This window comes from Lampetra planeri, chromosome 4 (genome assembly GCF_965212315.1).
Source record: "Lampetra planeri chromosome 4, kcLamPlan1.2.h2, whole genome shotgun sequence".
In the NCBI taxonomy this organism is placed as follows: Eukaryota; Metazoa; Chordata; class Hyperoartia; order Petromyzontiformes; family Petromyzontidae; genus Lampetra; species Lampetra planeri.
The window spans coordinates 6,190,285-6,204,317 of NC_136110.1; the positions used below are offsets into that span (position 1 = coordinate 6,190,285).

A 14,033-nucleotide genomic window follows, 5' to 3' on the forward strand; every position below is an offset into this window, starting at 1 on the left:
TCGTGTGCCGTGCCGGCCTTCGTAGGTCCTCTCGAACAGCACTTGCCCGTATAGTCTGTTAAGGCTACGCGGGGGATATTTGTGGTAACACCGCCTTTCCAAAACTGGCATTTGTTCATCGCTATCTACTTGCGCCTTGCTCTATGCACTGCTGGATGAAGGCATCCCCAAGACGTCGCCATGCATCTCATGTATAATGCACGTGCGTGCGTGTGAGGGTGCACTTAATACACCACGTATATCAAACGTGCATTGTGCATCGTCCTACACCAAGCCCCACTCCCTTTTCTGAACGATTAATTTGATACCTCCATCTAACGCATGTCCTCCAACTCACGTGTTCCCTTTACTGCCCCCTCGGTGTTATTTCAAGCATGCGCCTCACCATGTTTGCCTTTTGCATGGTTGCCCACGTGCGCTTTACGGTAACAGCGGCGTGATAATGTGAGATGGCGATATGGCTTTGTGAGCCAGGAGCTTGTCCACTTTATATTAAAATTGACATACATGGAATAACACATGGAACTTAAATGTTTCTATCACTTATAATTGTCTATTTCTTTTTAAAAGCAATAATTAATCTCCGTCTGCGATGCACCCTTAAGAGTTTAAGTTTCGATCATTGTGCAGTAAAGACAGTACAACTGTATTATAGAACGGATTCGTGTGAAAAGTATATTTTGTACAAATGTACGGAGGCTTTTTTTCTTTTTCAGAAAAACGTATACAGTATCTAACATAATTTCAAAACCAGTGCCACCAAACAAGTTTATGATTCTTCGCTAAGTCCTTCACATGTTGAAATTGCATGCCCACACATGGAAACGCGGTCATTTGCAATGTGTGAATGTTCAAATTGGAGCAGTTGACGTCTTTCACGACGCTCATATCCTTGCTTTAAACCCGAAGCTTTTGCATCATTGTCCACGAGGTTTCACACCGGAGAGGCTTGGGATCGCTCGCCACATGATTTGGAAACAAATGAAATTGCGGTCTCGAAGTAATTCCGCGTTAAGAAGGGTTTACATTGCAGTGCGTTCTCTTGGGGACTCCATACACTCGTATCATCTCCGAGAAGGTTAACCTAACCGATTGGATTTTCTTTAACTATCTCATAATTGCTTGCCGTTGGTATTCTTTTTAAGTGCCAAGGGCATTGGATCTGGCAGCAATTACGAAGTTTAATATTTTGCGCCTGACATTGTAATGAATGGGCTGTGACGAGACGAGCATCGTTCCCCTTTCATTTCCAGAAGCACTGTCGGTGCTCACACAGATATCATGTCATTCTGGCAGTAACATATCAGGATTATAATGTATCTTGCACACAAAGCCAGTTGAAGGTTATCTGAGGGCTTGGGTCTGGCGTTCATCACCAGTAATACGGGCAGCAACAGCCTTGAAATCCAGACGAAGGTCAGTCTCGATCCTGCACCACGCTTTCCACTTTGTCTAGCACAGGTTGGGGGGCGGGGTAGTTGAGCAAAATGGACAATAAATAGTAGGCCATTGCTTCAGTGACATTAGTGTGGGTAGCATGGGCTCTGGTCCTGAGGAATGAAAAGGGGCTTTTGGCTCTGCGTGGCCCTGGCACCTGGGGCCACACAGCCTGTGGGCCCTGGTGAAATTGTGACCGCCTTTGGGCTACAGAGCTACGCCACAGCACCGTTCACAGTAAGTGGATTATTTTTGGTTTGGTAATTGTGACAATATGAGAATATGCTTTACCCTTTCTGGCAATCGAATAGTTGCGTTGAGATGTTAAAACACCAAACTGAAACCTTTTGCAAGGAATCATGTCTGCATTAACCAGATATGTTTGCGGCGAATGCGCAAAGAATCGTGTCTGCATGTGGTTAATGCAGATGTGATTCCTTGCAAAAGGTTTGAGTTTGGTGTTTTAACATCTTAACACAACTGTTTTATTGCCAGAAAGGGTAAAACCTCTTCTTTTATTTTGATACTGGCATGGGAGGTCCCATGAATTGTGACAATGTTTACATGCCGTGGGTCATAAGCCAACACTAAATATGTATGACACCTTAATCTCCAACCAGCCTGTGATTACAGCACTGTACCGTGGACAAATTGTGTTCCATAGATAATCGTTGAAAAAGTTGGAACACAATGCCGCCAGTACTGTAAGACACATCCATAAGTACAGTAATACGTATGTAGTTCACATGTGACGCGGTTGTTTTTTGGTTTGATTTCTGTTCGCACAAGTGCTGACATGTATTTATAATTGTTGTGCTTTGTCATGTTGCTGACCCAGGTTACTTCTTTGTATGTGGGTCTCTTGATTTCTCACCCTGTGAAACAAACTAAACTCATGTCATTTGACTATTCAATTATCATCATAATCTGTGCATTCTATCAGCTCATTAACAACAATGAAGCTCAACTAATTATTTTGCCGTGATTCTTCTTCCTTTAACCAGCATTGCTGATTCCGTCTCAATTCTTCATTCAACCCTTCTACCCGATTGTGAACGTGGTGAAGTCCAATCGATTCATCACACGATTGACCCACAGGAGGTATGAAGCAGCTCCGGATGCCATCGAACGAATCGACAGACTCAACACGCAGTTTTTAATGTGTTTTTTTTTGTCAGTTAATTTTCAAATGCCATACAAAAGGAAGACAGGCCCCAAGCATGTTCTTCTAGATATTTTAACACTGCATCCATTCACCTGCTTTTCTGTTTTCCAATATTCTTTGACTAATCTAATCATACTATATTAGAAAAAAAATGGGTTGCTGGCTGGTTGGCTGGAGCGAGGGAGGGACATGTCCAGAGGACATTCATTGTTGATTGTTTTGATTCGACGACATGGGAAGACATATTCAGCCTTAAACTGTTTTACAAGAATGACCTTGGTGAAAAAAAAAGAAGTTACAGCGGCAAGAAAAACCCATAACAATGCAGACACCAAGTAGTAAACAAGATCGAGGGAAACACCCTCAAATCATGCTCCATTCAAGTAACACCGGCAGCTGGAAACGCAGATGTATTAACGCTAACTTGTGTGGGGTTCGCTAACCACACGAGCAAAAAAAAAATGTTATTTCGGAAATACTTGAAAAGACCAAGGAAGGACTGTTCGTGTATATATATCTAAGTAATAATATAAACAAAGTTCGACATGTTTGTTAGTTACATTGCCCTAAAAAAAAACTATTGCATAGGTGACACGTCACGCAATGACCCTTCTTTATAGCACGTGCAAGACCATTGCCCCGACATGACGCCTGTTATGTATTTTTCCCTCGTGGGGCCACAGTGTTATTGAAGGATGTGACAACGCACCATCGCCAAATGATCTGTATACAGATTAGGTGGCTTTCATAAATATACCACAACAGCATTACAACGGTTAGATAGCACTGACATGGACCGGAGAGGAACATGTTAACTAATACCCACGGTACATCAGTCTACACAATAATTCCACAGAATACCAGTTTTATATCAGGGACTTATTTCCTTTATGGACGAGTGAAAGTTGTGTATATATATATACCTACATTGTAGATGTAGATAATATATGTTGCAGACAACATGTACAATTATTAGAAATCTAGCTCAGACCACCAAATGTGCTCTAAAGTGTTGCTAATATCCGTAATGAATTGTAATGAGTAAAAATCCATGTGCGCTTCTGCGTATGTAATTACAAGAGGATTTTATAAATTAATTCCATGTAAAGCATTGTCCACCCCAAAAAGAGAACTAAAATTGTATTGTCATCTGTTCTAATAGCAGAAATATATATTTCGAGGTGACCTGATGACTCAGAGGTCAGACCACTCTTGTGATCCTGGCTTTTGATGAGTTATTCTTTCAGGGGCCCTTCTCGTACCCACATGGTGATGCACTGCTCTACTAGAGCTCCGTCTCAAGACGCGATGCCGACATCAAAATTTGAACACAATTGGGGTACAGGAAGACAACAAAAATTAATTCGTCCTCACGCACACTCACAGTGAACGCGGATACATATGCACAATAAACAATGGACTAACGCCTCCTGATTGATCGCGCCTTCTCGTCACGTAGGCCTGCAAAAGCAAGGCGGCTCTTTGCGGCTCTTTGCGGCTCTTTGCGGAGGGTCATGAGCGCCATGCAGAGGCAGGCGGGCTGTGCTGCGTACGTGGAGCGTCTGCGGAAAGTGCTGCCCGCCCTTTCCACGCACGTGCTGCTGGCCGGCCTGCTCATGATCTACGCCTTCCTGGGCGCCGTCACCTTCACCTTGATCGAGGGCGACAAGGACAAGGGCGAGGACACCAAGCTGAAGAAGCTGGTCAGCCAGATCGTCAACCACACCGTCCGCCTCTCGCAGGCAGGTCGGTGCCAGGGCCCACCGTGCAGATGTCTGCGCGCTCACGTGGGGTCATGCGTGGGGTCATTGCGTGGGGTCATTGCCTGGGGTCATGCATGGGGTCATTGCGTGGGGTCATTGCGTGGGGTCATTGCGTGGGGTCATGCCTGGGGTCATGCGTGGGATCATTGCGTGGGGGCATGCGTGGGGTCATTGCGTGGGGTCATTGCGTGGGGTCATTGCGTGGGGTCATTGCGTGGGGTCATGCGTGGGGTCATTGCGTGGGTCGTGTTAATACCACCACGGGCAGCCACTGTACCGTGTGACGGTCATAATTATCGCCATACAGGCTTTTCACCCGTAACGTGGTGGTTGCACTCATAGCACACCCTCGTATGAAAGAAATCGCGGTATAAAAAATATGATATAGGGGGTAAAGCACAGTCCGCGATAGCACGTGAGATGCGTATGCAGTCTGAAAAAACACTGAGGCACGTGGGTAGCATCTCGAAGCATCCAACAGCATCCCACTGCCTTGTGTGATGCTACGCTGATGCAGCCATAAAACCGCATATTCCAGCTCGCGCGATGTAGTTCTATTCACTCAATCACGTTATATCCAATTCGCGTTATGAAAACACGCGGCGTTTATAAGAGAATGGAATGTACCAATACGTGGGGGCTTTGTTTCCCAGTGAAAAGTGCCACTTAGTTTTATTTTATTTATTATTGCACAGGAAAGTCCCACTTGTTCAGGAGGGTCTTGTATTAGGGTGTTTAACTAATTCCGTTCATGGGTCTTTGGCATGTGAGAAGAAATTAGGGTTGTTGGCAGTGCCCGGGAAACAAACTCGGGTCGCCGTGTTCATATCACAGTGTGCTAACCACTGTGCCACAGCTGCACCCAAATGCTATAAATATGCACTCTGTATTCTGCAGTCTAAATTGACTACCTAATTAATCAGCCAAGCATGTGGAATTTTGGTAAAGACTCAGTGGTGAATATGCGGGAGCAGAGTGCAGATTTAAGTAATGCACTTTCTGCATAATTGCCTATGCCGAGAGTTGTTATTTTGTGTTTGTTTACCTCCCCATAATTATGTTGTGTCAACAGCTACTGCATTTACACATCCTTGCACCCTTTTTCTGCTTTGCAATACAATGCTTATTTTTATTTTATGTCACGTGTGCACAACGCTAACGCAGCTTTCCTGAGCGACACGTGAATGCTGTCACTGCCTATAATATTTGTCCTCGGCTCTCATCTGCGATGCCACATTTGACGCCGTCACGGTGGCAGCACTGCCAACGCTGGGCAGAAGTGAATTAAGACTGTCTTGTGTGTTAGCATCCGAAGTCACGACAGTCAGCTAGATTTAGAATGCTCTCAGTGCTCAATGTAGCGGGAGAGTTACAATTTAATACTTTTTTTATGATTATCTATGCATAGTTGGTAAGACGAATTGCAAAACTATTGCTTTCGCGTCTATTTAATTAGCATTAAAAAAATAATGATGAGAATACAGTCACAAGAAACACATAGCGATTTGCAGGCAAGTATCAAGAACAATAATCGTCAGTGTTGCTGTGTCAGCAGTATCGGGGGAGCAGTGGTGGCTTTCGCGCAAGACGCTATGAACCCAGTAACCCAAGTTTCCGGGAGAGGATGAATGTCAGTGTCGAGTGATATCTGACCTGTTCACGGGTGCTCGTATACTACCTTCACCAGCCCACACCGACCGGGACGGTGAAGCGTGATCGAACAATTCCCGTGAATTACAGGGCCCAGGGCAGCCTTCGTGAAACGGTGGATGGAGAACAGCTGGTGATGATATATTATGTAGGATTTCAATATAGATGGCAAATTATGTCCATGCTTAGCTTTATCTTTCGAATGGCACGAGCTTTATTTTACTGGTTTGATGTTACAATTGTTTTTTCGTAATGCAAGGATATATACAGAATGAATGTTCCACCAGTTGGTGCATGAAGACAGTTTATGCATAAAATGTGATCATAGCCACAACTCGCTATTTTATTTCAATTGTCACGCTTCTTGATTATTATGTTCATGTAAATGCACAATAATGAGTGGCTGGTGGTGTCTCATGACCCCAGTTGGAGGAAGAAACACACACACCACCTCACCTTTCCCAGTTTCAAGTTACAGCTGCAGGTGGTTTGTCTAATCATTGTAATGTCACGAACCAACATCATCATCAGCCACGATTAATCCACTGCTGGAGGACGGCTTTCCCAAGCCACCACCATCTCTCATGATCTTGCGATGCAACAATCCATCCAGCAGCTGTTCATGAGCTGATTGTATCGCTCCATCTGCTCGGTGCATATTGTATTGGAAGCATTCCATTGCTTGGCTACCACTCTGTTGTTATTATTGACCACCAATGATGCCCACTATGTAGCCAGGAAAGCCTGAACGAGGCTCACGACTCTCCTTCAGCGTGGTCCCACACTGGGATGTTTTGGCATGTGGGAGTCGAGTGGAGAACCAGAATAAAACTCACCGTGCACATGAGAAACTAAATAAATAAATAGCTCCAGTGGGTTCCTAATATAGGAAGGAAGAGAGTTCCAGACGGCCGCAGAAGCGCATCTGAAAGCGCGCGATGCACACATAAAAAATACAATGTTGGGCATAATCCCAGCAGCGTCAGTTCAATACAAGCAAACTCTTGACCAGTCTCAACGACCTCGTGTCTCAATCAGCATAGTCAGGCCAGCTCAAACCAACTGCACAGGAGAGGGTGCCACTCAGCATTGTTACGATGCACCAGTGCTAATGGCAAGTCGCGTGGATTACATGTACCCCTCTGGTAGATGAAGTGATGACGTTGAAGCCACTGCTAGCCCCTTACACTGGGATCACAAGCTGCCACTGACAGTGAGAGTGCAGAAAATGAAAAAGGGCCCTTTGTGATTCAGTAAATGAGTGTGATTTGTAGTCGTCATTCAAATCGAGGATTTATTCGTTTTTAACCTTGTCAATGTGGCGGCCTCTAGTGGCTTGAACGGTTACATATCATATAAAAAACAGTTTTTTTACGTGCAGTTGATTGCAAGCATTATTAGCATGAAATATAAAATAATAAGTGACTTGATGCGATATTAGACTCATATTACTTCGGATAATATGGTTTTCCCTCATTTTTTCTGGCAACAAAACAGGTGTTAAGATGTTAAAACACCATCTATTACTTAGACTTGATGCAATTATTTTATTCCGTGAAACTTTATTTTTCGCCATAGGATTGAGAAGTGGCACAGTGGTTAGCACACTGCACTATGAACTTTATGACCGGAGTTCGATTCTCAGCCACTGTTAACATCAGTCGCAGGTGATATCTGAATCCACCTTCACCGACCCGCGTGGACCATCGTGGTGAAGTTTGGTCAAACAACTCCAATTATCGACATGGGGTAGGGAGGAATCAATCCATCACTGGATTTACAAAGGATGGTAAATCATGAAAATCAATCATCAAGCAATGGTGCCTGGTGCTTGTGGCTTCTTGTGTAAGATGCTGCATTTCAAATGGTGTCAATGTTTCTGATTATTATTATTCATTTGCAGGCGATATGGAGAATGGCACCAAGTACCACGACTACTTGAGCATTGTCCTGGCAGAGTTCTACAATCTGACCATGCAAAAGCCCATCAAGTGGAATTTCCTGGGATCGCTCTTTTTCTGCTGCACAATCTTCACGACCATAGGTACGGCACGACCAGTGGCTGCTCATGGCTCGGGCTCAAGGAGGCAACTCTTGAGTGAAATTGTAACAAAATACAGTTCTCCAAATGTTTGTTTTTTGTTGTTTGTTGGTTGCCATCAGCTGTTGGTCATCGTGAAGTCTGTTGTTTCGCTCCAAACAAACACGAGCTGCACAGCATGACTGCAAAAACCTACAGAGTAGATTTAATTTATCTTGCAGCATCGTAGTTTTGCTTCTGAAGGTACAATTCTACCAATTGCAAGTGTAAAGGGTGTTGTTGTTTTTTTCATTCAGAAGGACTCTGCAATGGAATGTTTGGCAAATTCCGTTAATGAATTGTTTGGCTTCATGCAGGAGAAAATTATAGCAGTTGGAGAAAATGCATGCATACGAAGGAATAACACTCAGTGTTCTGAACAGATAGATTAAAACCAAAAACAGGCATTGCTAATCAAATAACTGAATATGCTTGCGCATTTAATTGCATGTTTCAACTTTGGAAAATTGATGCTGGTGGTATGTGGGACAGACAGTATGCATTGCCTAAATACATATATATTTGTCTGTCTACTTGTTCTGTGGGCTATTACGTAACATATGAATATGTTTTTGCATTTCATCTTAATACTTTGTCGTGACATTGAAGAATTTTGTTAAGTTGCTAAAAAAATACTTTTCGAGAAGTGCCCCTTATTCCTTAATTTCAGTAGAATCTCAAATTCAGAATGCAAAGCTAAGCTGTTCGCATCACAGCCAATTAAGCAATGTTTAAAAGCAATTAAAGTGGAAGTTACTGCCATAATTGTGTTACTAAACAATAAATCCTTGTGTGCCCAAATCCAGCTGAAATCTAATCAAGTAACAGACCTTGGTAAATACTTTGTGCCCAAAATACAAAGCACTGTCAAATGGGATTAGACACGAAATAAGTGTTCGAGTACAGGTTGTACTGCCCAACTTCACAAATTACTTGCTGAATGTGTGCAGGCGCTTTAAAATACTGTATTGATTTTGGTGGAACATGGGACTGATGACAGTGGACATTGCCCTAAGAAATATACATGCATACCTGTCTCATTTCTGGATGCACTGTTACATAATGTCCTTTTTTGGAAATGTTCCCACCACTCGTTGCAACCACTCGATTTTTCCATGCAGTTCACAAATGAGAATTGCGTGCTCAAGATGTGGAGTCAGGTCCTACTCTCGACTCCCCTAAATTAAATCACAATAGCAAGCCTCAACGTTAATTATCAGCATCAATTAATCTGTGGGATTGATGTGCGCAGCCGTAACGCAGGGGTCAGATTTAGGAACATTTGCCGCCCGGCCACCAGAGGATAAATGACCACCTCCCCCCCATGCATCCTCCGTATCTCCCACTCCCCACCCCCCTCTTCTTACTCATAGACATCGTCCCAGCAGCAGTAATATTGAAATGATAATTGTAAACCAAAAACCCTCCTTTATTTTTTCGCTGGCCTCTGCAGTTGCGAGCACTTAACGGCCGTCACGTTGACCTCCCCCTCCCAGATCTGCCCCTGCTCGTGAAATGTAAAATCACCGCGAATGCTTTTCACTCAGAACCGACGTTCGTTCCACCATGGCCAATTAACACCGGACCCCCTCTTTGAACGCCGGCAGGCTACGGGCACATCGCGCCTTCCACGGACGGCGGCAAGATCATGTGCATGGTGTACGCCACCTTCGGCATCCCCATCATGCTGCTGGTGCTGGCCGACGTGGGAGACCTGCTGGCGCGCACGCTCACCACCATCTACACGTCCTTCCGCCACCGCCTCGTGCCGGGGGCGCGGTGCGGCCGGCAGCGCCCACCCGGCGATGGGCCGGAGGGCAACGATCTCCAGCGGTCGCGCACCAAAATCGACGACAGCCACCGGCATGAGGGCGAGGACGATGCGGTGGACATGCCCCTCAAATCCCCCGGCAGCGACGTGGAGGGCGGCAGGGAGTTGCCGTCCACGGTCAGCGTCTCCGAGGGCGCTGATGTCCCGGAAGCCGACAGAGAAGTCAAGGACTTGGACGTTCCCTTCACGCTCATTTTCCTGATCGTCTTCGTCTACCTGATGTTCGGGACCTTCCTCCTGCCCTGCTGGGAGGAATGGAGCTACCTGGACGCGTTCTACTTCGTCTTCGTGACAATGACCACCATCGGCCTAGGCGACATCGTGCCAAAGCATCCCAACTTCTTCATGCTTACGTCCATTTACATCATCATCGGCATGGCCATCATCTCCATGGGGTTCAAGCTCACGCAGGACCGCATCTTTGCACTCTACGGCCGCATCAGCATCCCGCGCCAGAGACTAAGAGACTGCGTGAAATGTGCCAGATAGGCGCCGTCGATGCCGCCGCCACCGCTGCCTACATCCTGAGCGGACTTTCAAAAACAACAACAACAACAACAAAACCGATATGCCTTCCTACCTTCTTTGAATATTCCTACTCAATACTACCAAGTGAATGCATGAACGTAGAGGCGATATAATGAATTATTTGTGATTTGGTCATTGCCTGCGTTTGACACACTCATTAAGTATCAGGGTTATGCTGGTTTTGTTTGTTGCCCTTAAATCCCGTAAATATATATTTGGGTTTTGCCCAATATTATGCAATGCTCATTATCAGAGACGTTGCTTTCAGAAAGTGAGCTGCATTTACATTGCGTCACTCAGCAAGGGAACTTGGGTGGTTTTGACAGGAGAATGCTTCTTTACGGCATAGCCGACGTTTTTAGTTGTCAACGGCGTTGCATGGTGGGTGTACATGTATGCATTACGGGCCTATTTAATGCATTAATAATGTGAAGCGTCATGATTTTAGTGAACGTATACGAAAGCACAAATGGCCCCTGTAGGTCCTCACACCGCTCACGCCCACATTGCGAGTGAGTATTCCGTAGTGCGTGACGCGACACGGTTTGCGTGAAAAGTCAGAACTTCATGGAAATGTGTTTTTTTCTTTCTCTCGTAGGTCATGTAACTAATTGGTTTTTAGCGACACGAATGTTTACATTAACTTGCACTTGCACATAATCATACCTGTCAATCCCTTATCAGTGCCTACCTTCGTACAGACCAATTGAGACCTTATTGGTCACCCCGTGCCGTTATAAATCTCAACGTTCATCCTATAAAGTCCCATTGCAAGGGAGAAACACAAACACATAGACAAAAACTAAATTTGCCCGTGTTGAAACAAGAATACGGGTAAATCGTATGGGTTGACAGGTATGCGGAATGCAGAATTATTGGTGTGACCTTATGACGTGCTCACGTCTTTTAATCCCGTTTATAAAAAGTAAATTCCATTTTACCAAATCTTTTTCTCCCATCACAATACACATACGTACTGTAATCGCATGATTTTTTTCTCTCATAGCATGTAATTCACGTGGAATTGTTTGAATTTATATATGAAAGCATACATAATCACAAGTTATTCGCAACAATTGTTCCAATCGCACACGTTACTTCGATGTAGTGATTTATTTACGGGCTATATTTGATGAATGGCAAGTATGTCCCCAAATTCAATGGTTCACGAGAGAAGGTTGGTAACATGGCAGTGCTTCCTGTGTACCGTGTGCAGTCATTTTGTCAATCCACTGCTGGATGAGAGCCTCCCACCACGTGACCGTGCATCTCGTGGGGGGCTGTTCGACCTTGCGTCACACTGCTAACAAACGCAGGCTGAGTTTCGCTCGGTTTTATTTGGTGATGCGGGCTGCTTTTCAAGACAGACCCACAGAGTACCTGACGAGAGATGCTACAGTCGTTAGCAGCAAATAACAAGACAGGATGACAAGAATGAATTTTTTTTTTTTTATATACGAGGTAGGTCGCTTCAACATTCGAAAGACATACAATCAAGGGCAACACTTTACGGGACAGGAGGAACAACAACAACAATAATCTATATATGTGAAAAAAAAACGAGTTATGTAAAGCATGCTTATCACATGTGCAAGTAAAAATGGTATTTGAAATCAAGTGAGGAATTTAAACGAGGGCCGGTGATGGGAGAAATATTTTCCCGAAAACATGAAGCGAGCCCGTTTCACGAAAGGGGAGCAGCAACACGAAATGATCCTAGAACCAAAGTTCGAGTCACTCTGGGCACGTAGAGAGAAGCACGAGAGAGGAAGTATGGCTTCGCTGACGGACGGGGTTAACAAATGTGGGCGAGAGGTTTCAAGATTTTGGTCGGCCACCAACTGAAGGGCAACGGGAGGAATTTCACCCGCGCCGGTGGCAGAAGAGGTATTATTTAAGGTCGAGACCAAGTTGATGCATTGTCTAGGTCAGACAAGTTCAATTCTGGCTTCAGTCCCGGATATGACTTATGGTGAGAGTGAGAAGTATCGTACTGATTTAAGTTGGGTGTATACTGGCTTCGTTGATGTATCGAAAACATAGCCTGCCAAGGCCAAATGGAGTTGAGTTCACCGACGATTTAGATTGAAGGCAGAGATACATTGAAGTATAGCACAGTGGCACAATACATTTTTGCTGCACTGCTCTGTGCTTCCAATGCAGCCATGCAGCAGCCTATAACACCTGTTTTATGCTTGGTGGTCACCCAGAAAAATCCACCAGGCTCAGCGTCCGATATCTGACAAGTTCAGTCAGCCTCATTCCGAGGGATTTGGTCAGAAGCATGCTTTCTACAAATATAAAAAAAAATAGAAATGAGACAGCATGATGGAGGCGGGAGGGGTGTTTATTGACGTTATAATCTCTGTGATGTTCTAATATGTGTCTGTTCCCAGCACTCGCCTTTGTTGCCACATGTTTTCGTGGGTTTCGGTTTTGAAGACATATCCCGTCGACTCGGCAATCTTCTTCTCTTCGTGTGGCTGATGATGTAGATGTAGATGCAGAGCATCAACTGCAATTTCACATTCAAGGTGGTCAATCCGGACAACCGCGTCAGAAGCAGCGGAATGTGTCGTTGTGATATCGCCCGTGATGAATCGGCATGTGTATCGCTGTGATGAATCAGCAATTACGTGGCCAGTGAGCACACGTGTCCCAAGGAATGTTGTCCGAAGGTAACCTGGCCGACATGGATTCACGTGGTGGCTGATTGCTGCTGCTACTGGGGATATCATTCACTTAATTCGGTGATGGATGGAGCCATTTGAAATGGCAAACAATAACTTCCCGTAAAAGTCATTCATTTCATTGTTGCCTAATTGAATGTAAAAAAAACAGAAAGAAAAGTAGATACACGGTGATCCGTTGAGAGATAACCGCGCTTTAAATAATAAGGATAAATTACAGAGAAAACCCCCATTTTAATTCGATACGGCTACAAGCCTCCCACCAATCTCAATACTCTTATGTAAGCCTTTACTCATGATGCACATTGGCAATAATCAATCACAATGTTCAATGGCCTGTTGAGCGAAACGTGCAAGGGTCATTGGAAATCAGTGGGGTGTGTATGTGAAAAGGTCTAATGTGGAGAGATGTTATGCCTGTAACAGGACCGAAATTTTAGCATTCAACAAAGTATTGTAAATTGGCATATATCAATTTAGTTTAAAAAAATTAGACAAAATTTATGATGGACAATGAGAAATCTATGCACATATGTTTTACACGTGCATGCATATATATGCAACGTGTTTTCGAAAGTAATGTTGGTACCCGTGTCTCGCTTGCAAAAGAGATTTGTCGGCTTTCACCTGGTTGTTAAACAAAGGCATTATCTCTCCGATGTGTTTTCAAGTTCCACCGAGTGTGGTTAGGCACGATGTCCAACGTTTAAATCCACGTGCTGGGAGCTTCGTCAGGAAATGAATCACACGCTGGGGGCTTCGTCGGGAGCTGATTCAGAAACAGCTCCCAGCATACGCCAGATAACACCAGCTGGAAAAGTCATCGGAGATCTATGCGGCACAACTTCGAAAAACCAATGCAGTAGAAACGGTACTGATTGACTTGTAA

The 14,033-nt window shown here is 44.6% G+C and overlaps 1 protein-coding gene across 1 annotated transcript; it reads left to right on the forward strand.

The window, feature by feature from the left end:
- The first annotated feature begins 1,557 nt into the window (after positions 1-1,557).
- LOC144717490 (potassium channel subfamily K member 18-like) lies at positions 1,558-13,650 on the forward strand. The gene is made up of 4 exons (XM_078592859.1): positions 1,558-1,697; positions 4,062-4,348; positions 7,919-8,059; positions 9,703-13,650. The coding sequence occupies exons 1-4, from the start codon at positions 1,558-1,560 to the stop codon at positions 10,413-10,415; spliced, it is 1,281 nt and encodes a 426-aa protein (XP_078448985.1). The 3' UTR covers positions 10,416-13,650.
- The last annotated feature ends 383 nt before the right edge of the window (positions 13,651-14,033 follow it).

Coding starts and splice junctions, on each gene's coding strand:
- LOC144717490 (XM_078592859.1), top strand. CDS start 1,558: ATGAAAAGGGGCTTTTGGCTCTGCGTGGCCCTGGCACCTGGGGCCACA. Junction 1,698..4,061: donor AGTGGATTATTTTTGGTTTG/GTAATTGTGACA, acceptor CTCGTCACGTAG/GCCTGCAAAAGCAAGGCGGC. Junction 8,060..9,702: donor CACAATCTTCACGACCATAG/GTACGGCACGAC, acceptor GAACGCCGGCAG/GCTACGGGCACATCGCGCCT.